Below are 7500 nucleotides of genomic sequence, written 5' to 3' on the forward strand. Positions count from 1 at the left end.
ACGCTCGGCGCACAATAATAATAGCATCCGTTAAATAAAACTCACGATACGTGAGACACCACCTACTAACACCCAGACGCATCAAACCCCACAACGCAACTACAGAGCACAGCATCATTCCACCACCTCTATCCCGTCATAAATAACACGAACAAACATATCCGTACGATTCTCATGGACAAAACTCAAACTAGACTGGAGCCTAACAGGATTCTTGGCCGTCCGTCACTACCTGTTCACGAATCAGTGACTAAGTGAAGCAGGACAGAGTTCGTATAAGCAGACTCGTAACATACCAACACAAGATAGATTAAGTATCAGATGAAACTTGACTCCTTTGCCATGCCGTTTCATACACGATCGAGTAGTCTACACATTTACAAACTGTTGAGCTCTGACAGTAACACAAACACGAACATGGCATAACTAAGATGGAGGATATCTGGCTAGCTCTTGGTGGAGACGATCGTCTTCCTCTATAACTCCAATGTCAAAGTTCAATGACACAGAGGGATAAACAACAACAACAACAGCAACGATAACAACAACAACAACGATAACAACACACCCAAGACCCAGCACGCTGCAGTCAAACAATTGAAACTCATTAAATTTCATTTTGGCTATCGCCAGCCAGGCTGTTTTTCCTCGGCACCGTGACGCTTTTCCCATGTTTTATTTTGACGAACGCAGGCCGATTTCTACGAGTATAGCTGAAAAGACGCTTTTCCTAACGCCAAACGTATGTGTGTGTGTGTGTGTGTGTGTGTGTGTGTGTGTGTGTGTGTGTGTGTGTGTGTGTGTGTGTGTGTGTGTGTGTGTGTGTGTGTGTGTGTGTGTGTGTGTGTGTGTGTGTGTGTGTGTGTGTGTGTGTGTGTGTGTGTGTGTGTGTGTGTGTGTGTGTGTGTGTGTGTGTGTGTGTGTGTGTGCGTGCGCGCGCGCGCGTGTTGGTACAATAGAAACATTCGAATGAGCGCCATCAACATAAGCGTACCACAGTTCCAAGAGGAGATGTCTGCCTATTTTCTCTTGTCGTTTTGGGGTGACAATGCCTGCCTTTGTGAGAGATCTCACAATTCCTCTGACATTCCCTGATTACACGAGCTGTCTGTGACCATAAATACACGCTGGAATTACCTATTCAACTCATAATTGGTTTGGGAGCTGTGCATGGGAGGTTAACGCCGGCATAATGGGCTCTCATAAGCCCTAAAACTCGCCATTGCTTGATCCCTTTACGTTAGCGGGAGCCATAAACAATCTGTTTTTTTTTTTCTTTTTATCGCATTTGTGGATGCATCTTATCTCTTTTTTCGTCTCAGGATCTACATTCCTTTTCTCCTTTTCATCACTTTAGACTGAATATATATTTTTTCTTTCGCCTTGGATAATGTATATATTTTTTCTCTTCTACTATCATGGTGTACATTTTCCCTTCCATTAGACATTAGATCATTCGATGTGTATACCTCATTTTTCTTTTGTGATTACTTTGGTGGAATATCTATCAAATTGAAGGTATGTTTTATCTCCCATTTATCGTCTTAGAGTACATCTTTCTTTCTCTTTCACCGCTAAGATAACAAAATAGGACTGCATCAGAGAAAGAAGCCCCATGACATGCAACGAGCCACCTTCTTGTCATCTCAGGTGGAAGAATTCGAGTTCTCCGAGACGACACGCGTCATTAAATCAGAGACCTATGATTGGTCACGCGAAGTCATTGGGCGGAGCTTGTCACGCGAAGGTAATGGGGCTGAGTGTGGGTGAACAATGCGGGGCTAAGGTTTGGAGTCTCGACAAGCATCTCGTGCGCGAGACTAGATTCCCATTCCATAAACCTAGCTCTTGAGGCTGCACCTTTGGCTGGAGACGGGGCCACATATATATTGAATTAAATCGTCTGAAATTAGGCAGAATATGTTTCCGGACTGATTGGATTCATGGGTCCGAGTGGCGTGTTTCTATACATGGGGCCAGAGGCCTTCAACGCGGTGACATCTCTAACGTGTGGAACAACCGATTTGCAGGTTCAGCAAGCATGAAGGCTGTACACTTCTGACGTCATGTTTAACACAATAGACATTCAAACAAAAAACGTTTGAAAGCCCGCAAGAGCGCGCGCGCGCGAGCACACAAACACACACACACACACACACACACACACACACACACACACACACACACACACACACACACACACACCTCGTGGCGCAGTGGTTAGAGTTCTCGGTTGCCACTACGGCGGTCCAGGTTCGAATCCCGCCCAAGGCTGAAATAATTTCAGTATCGCTGCGCTGCGAGCTGTTATTCCAACTCTCGTGGGCGGGGAGTTGGGTGTGTGTGTCCGTGTAAGGTCAGCATTACCCATAGATCGGTCATATATGAGCTCTGAGCTCTCTTCCAGGAGGGAAATAGCTGTCGATCACGAGTCCAACACGTGATCCAAGACCATGGTGAAACACACACACGCACACACACACACACACACACACACACACACACACACACACACACACACACACACACGTATCTGTGTTTTATATAATTTAGTATATTCTACATCATCCCTCGTGTACGAACTCCTGAACAGCTATTATAATGGATCTTATGTTCAGTCTGTACGGAGTGCCTCAGGCTGGAGTGTTCGATCCAGCAACACGCGAGGTGAATATCATATCACGTGCACCATTTGGCATTCTGATCTTTCATCCACACTTGCCCTGGCAATGCGAGCACACACGGCAAAGGTGAAGGTTTCGTTCGCAGTAAAGTGCCTCCCGGTGTGAGATCTTCCTATCTTAACCTCATTCTCACTCTACCCAATTCCCATGTCGTGTAATACAGATGATATTGTACGTGATCGAAAATATACTGGCTCCTTAAGCACCAGAGATTTTATATTTTACCAGTTTATTTTTATTTCTTGGCTCTGACATTTTACAAAGTATAAATGTCGATGCGTGTATGTATGTCAGGGGCAGATACGTGTGCGTACCTGCGTGCGAGCGTGTGCACACAGGTGTTCGTATGTATGTCTGTACACACATATGATTGCATTCTATATGCTGACAAAATAGCATCCTAAAAGAGGAACAATACAATAACAAGGCTTGAAAGGGTTTTCAAGTAACCCTCTGGACTATCGAGTATAAGAACCCCGAAGTACAATTCGAAGAGTACTTGAAGACCCTTCTCAAGCTTGATTCATCCCTCTATCATAATACCATTCTTAGTTGGGCGGAGCAATACCACCTCTCCTGTGATACCAACAACTCTTTCTCACAAGAATAAAGACTATCATACCTCCTTCTCTCTTCCCCATCTCTCCCGAACTAGCAAACCTATTGGTCTTACCCAAACCAGCACTTGTTCCAACCCACGCATGTGTATTCTGCCCTATCAAGCTTCGTTTCTGAAAAACTCCTTTGACCAGCTGTCGAGACCCCTTTTGCCGGCACGCGAGACCCTTCACGAGACTACATCTCTCAGCTGTACTTCCAGCTGGAGGCTTGGTCGAACTGACGAGACTGCAGGAGAGCGCCAGCATGAAGTCACCATGATACAACAAATCTTTTTGATTGAAACCCGTTGTGGTTGTGCGCTGACGGACGGCGCATTGTGCTCTTGGTTCGTTCTTGCTACCTGCGCAGGGGAGGGTGCGCAGCTTCCTTTGCGATCGACAACATCACGCGATAAAAGTGGCACCATGACTATGTCACTCAGTGCCTGTCGCTGCACCCTGGATTTTTTTTTTTTTTTTTTAAGCCGCATTGCCACCAAAGGGAGGTGCACAGAGGTCAGTAAAACAACATGGCGGTATCTGTAATGAAAACAAAACGTGCCAGTAGTTACGGACGGGGGTAAGGACAGGCTATAAAGCCTCGGTCACACATACACGACTCAAGCGAGTTCGTTTGAGTAGAAACGACTTCGTTTAATTTTTTTTTTAATCTCCAAATGCCATATTACCATTGCGTCATATATTGAGGAACTAAATTACTAACTAAGAGAAGTTAAACCTATACGAATATTAGACACATTGTCTTTAGTGAAGTCTGGAATACTGTAAGTGAAGTTGTCTTGCAGCATTTCACATTCACAACATTTGGCGAGAATCGTGATAGTGTGACTGGGGCTTAACTCCTTCGCTACCGAGGGGGAATCGCGGGGGTCAATCAAATAATCCGGAGGTGCCCAGAGGAAGAAAAACGTATTAACTGACAGGGAAGGGGACAATACTCGTAGTCAACAACCCTTGACCCCCTTCACACGATCCGCATCCCCATGAAGGAGTCATTCCATTCGTAGAATGTTTGGATTGATGTCACCATAGTGTACCTTTTTAATTTATTATTATTATTTTTTTTTTTTTAGAATTTACAGAATTAAGTCGTTTGGTACCGGGTGACACTTATGATTCTATTCTGTCTGCAGCTGTAAAGCTATTTAATTAGATTCCGTAACACTCTTTCGGTAGCTAAGGGGTTAGAGAACAATCTCGAATAATCACTTGCCTACAGGGTGAAACCCTTTCCCTCCGGAGGACGCTACTCTATCCAGCTTTTCCTCAGTATCAAAAGGAGCTTAATCATACGGGAAAGGGAATTTTTGGAATATTTTCTTCACTCTTCAAAATGTGCCCGTGCTACCTAACTCTGAGGAGTTTCTTACTTCTACCTCAACTCTTTCCTCATAGTGACACCCCCGAGATCTCATTCTGGTTTGTGTCTAGTGAGCAGGTGGGCACCATCCTAGTTACGACTTTAAGACTATCTGGGTTTAACTCCCTCTACACAGTGAACTTATCTGGTGCCAAACGAATTCATTCGCTTAAGGGGAGGTTGAGGGTGAGGCTGAGAGGGCTCATCATTGTGAAAGAGATATGGTGACGTTCTTTCAGTGATTTTATTTTGGCTAACGCTAGATAGTCTTGTTTAGTTAAGCGGGAGATTACCGTGCTGATGGGGTTAGTTTAACGTACCCCAACTATGGCCCTTCACTGCAAGTGAGAGGTTAAGCTCTTGTTCTGGCTGCCACCAAGAAACTTGATTCAATTAGGGTAAACCTCCTGTGCTTGACATCCGATGCCATAACCACTACTTCATCTACCAACACCGTCAGCCGAAGCAATCCATACCATATCCACCCTACTTTTTATTCTCCAGATTATACATCAATTTCACCACTATCAATCCATTCCCCAGCCTCCCTCCCATCATCATCATCACTACTACTATCACCCTCATGACTTACAACCACCCCTATCACCACCATACTCACGTGCATCATCGTATCACTTATCACCATATCTCTCATCATCATTATCATCTGAAATCACGACCTGTCACTCATCATGAACGTTATGAAACTCCACTTACATTTTCAGCATCTTCAGTCTCTGGTCTGGTCGAGATGTTGGCCGGAGGTTTCTCCGACGTGGCCGGAGTCGTCTGGGAGTTGACAGGACGAGTCGGGGACTTTCCCGACGGGGATGGGGGAGTCTTGGGGCGGAAGAGTTTCTGGAGTCGACTGGAAGTGGATGGGGTGGAGGAGTTATACACACCCCGACCATCCACCTTATCCACCAACTGTGGCGGTGATGAGCTTTTGCCCTTGTTGCTCTCATTGTTGTTGTTGTTGCTGTTGCAGTTCTTCTTGTTCTTGAGGTCGCTATTGTTACCGGAACCGTCGCTGGACTGGTTCGTTTTGCGGAAACTTCGTAAATCTGGAAGAAACTGGACTGTCTTCCGGCCCACATTTCCCTTTCCTCCTCCTCCTCCGCCCCCGGCTTCAGCCACCACCCTGTCCTTGGCCTTGTCCTTTTTAAACATGGCCTCGCGTCTGGTGGCCCGATTGAAGACTCCTTTGGGGTCTTCGCGTGTTGCTGCTGGGGAAGTTCGAAGGCCGACCCGACAAAGTATGGAGCTCTCGATGAGCTACTACAGCAGCAGGAACAACGACAGAGGGATTGGACTTCCGGGGAAGAAGAATCCGATCCAAGGTCGTGAGGGGTGAGGAGAGGCGGGTCCAGTGTCCGGGTAGAAGGTTTCGAAAGATGCCGCCAAGGTTTGCAAGAACCTCAGTAGGTTTGTCGTATTTCTCTTCGTGTTACCTTTCAGTAAAAAGAGAAATGAGTCTGTTTTGCGATACACTGTCGGATAAGAGATTAATGGCATTTAGGCCGAAGCATTCAAGTTACGAGCTTATCATTCGGGTGAACTTGTTTCTTATTGTGTGAGACCTGCTATGGCAAAAAGCAAGTCTGGTACAAGTCTTCGAGAGGTCACTGTGTCCACGGAGTTTGCGAGTGCCACGCCACGCAACGTCACCCTGGCACCACAAACAAAAAGTGTATGTGGTGTGGTGTATATCTGTATACACAATAAATAGTCGTATATGCATATATATACATATGTGTGTGTGTGTATATACTTATATGATATATATACATATAAGTGTGAGTGTGTGTGTGTGTGTATGTATGTACAGGGTAGACAAGAAAGCACTGTGGGAGGAAAGCTGCTAAGCAGTTATTTTTTTTTTACGATAGTAGTAGAGCCTGAGTTAGAATTAGAAATGGAGAGAGTGAGTGATTTGAGGTAAAGGTGGGACTTCCCCATGGATGTGTCATGCCGCCTTGGCTGTTCAATTTATACATGGATTGGGTGGTGCGAGAAGTAAATGCAAGGATAATGGGTCGGGGATTGGAGATGGTTGGATAAAATGGAGAAAAATGGGAGATAAGCCAGCTACTGTTTGGTGACGACACTGCGCCTGTAGCAGTATTATAGGAGGGATTAAGGAAGTTAGCAACGGAGTTTGGGAAGGTGTGCGAAAGAAGGAAGTTGAAGATAAATGTGGATAAAAGTAAGGTGATGAGATGAGGGGAGAGGATGGCTGCAAATTGGGAGTATTAAGGGAGAGAGACTGGAGGAAGGGGATAGGTTTAGGCGACCAAGGATGAGATGGATGGATGGGGTAAAAGGAGCATTGGGAAAGAGGGGAGTGTCTGTTGAGGAAGGAAGGATGGGAACAGACAGATATTAGGGGTAAGTGGAGAACGGTTGTGTATGGATAATACTGTGATGCATGGAAGGGAGTGGGTGGAGGATACGGGGTTGAGGGACTATATATGAATGCTATTTTGACGCAGCCAGAAGGGATTTCTTCCCGTCTTCTCTTTTTATGCATAAGGGAACAGAAAGGGGTGTCACTGATTAAATGAAGCGGCTTTGTTGTGGGTGTGCTGTGTCTTGCTGCATTGCTTCTTATCTAGGACAGTGGGCGAGATGTAGGAATGACCCGACATCCAGGGGGAGCCAAGAAAAGAGGGAGGGAGGGGTAGTGAATGGGAGTAGAGTATGTGGGGATGAAATGGATGGGAGTGGATTTATGCCTTTGACTTTGGCTACCTCCACTGTAAGGGGGAAAAGCCATTGGTGTATATATATATTTATATATATATATATATATATATATATATATATATATATATAT

At 45.3% G+C, this 7500-nt stretch overlaps 1 protein-coding gene across 6 annotated transcripts in view; it reads right to left on the reverse strand.

Annotated features, from left to right (window-relative positions):
- Positions 1–7500, reverse strand: part of LOC143041074 (uncharacterized) — an 86052-nt gene that overhangs the window by 61788 nt on the left and 16764 nt on the right. For 3 of the 6 annotated variants that reach the window (XM_076212741.1, XM_076212747.1, XM_076212745.1), the window contains exon 2: positions 5382–6115. In XM_076212741.1, the coding sequence (XP_076068856.1) occupies positions 5382–5834 (453 nt within the window). In that variant the 5' untranslated portion in view covers positions 5835–6115. Of the gene's footprint in view, positions 1–5381; positions 6155–7500 lie in introns of all 6 variants that reach the window. The other 3 variants (XM_076212742.1, XM_076212743.1, XM_076212746.1) reach the window with 1 other exon arrangement.

This window comes from Oratosquilla oratoria, chromosome 30 (assembly GCF_046742065.1).
Source record: "Oratosquilla oratoria isolate Oo_2021 chromosome 30, ASM4674206v1, whole genome shotgun sequence".
NCBI classification, from domain to species: Eukaryota; Metazoa; Arthropoda; class Malacostraca; order Stomatopoda; family Squillidae; genus Oratosquilla; species Oratosquilla oratoria.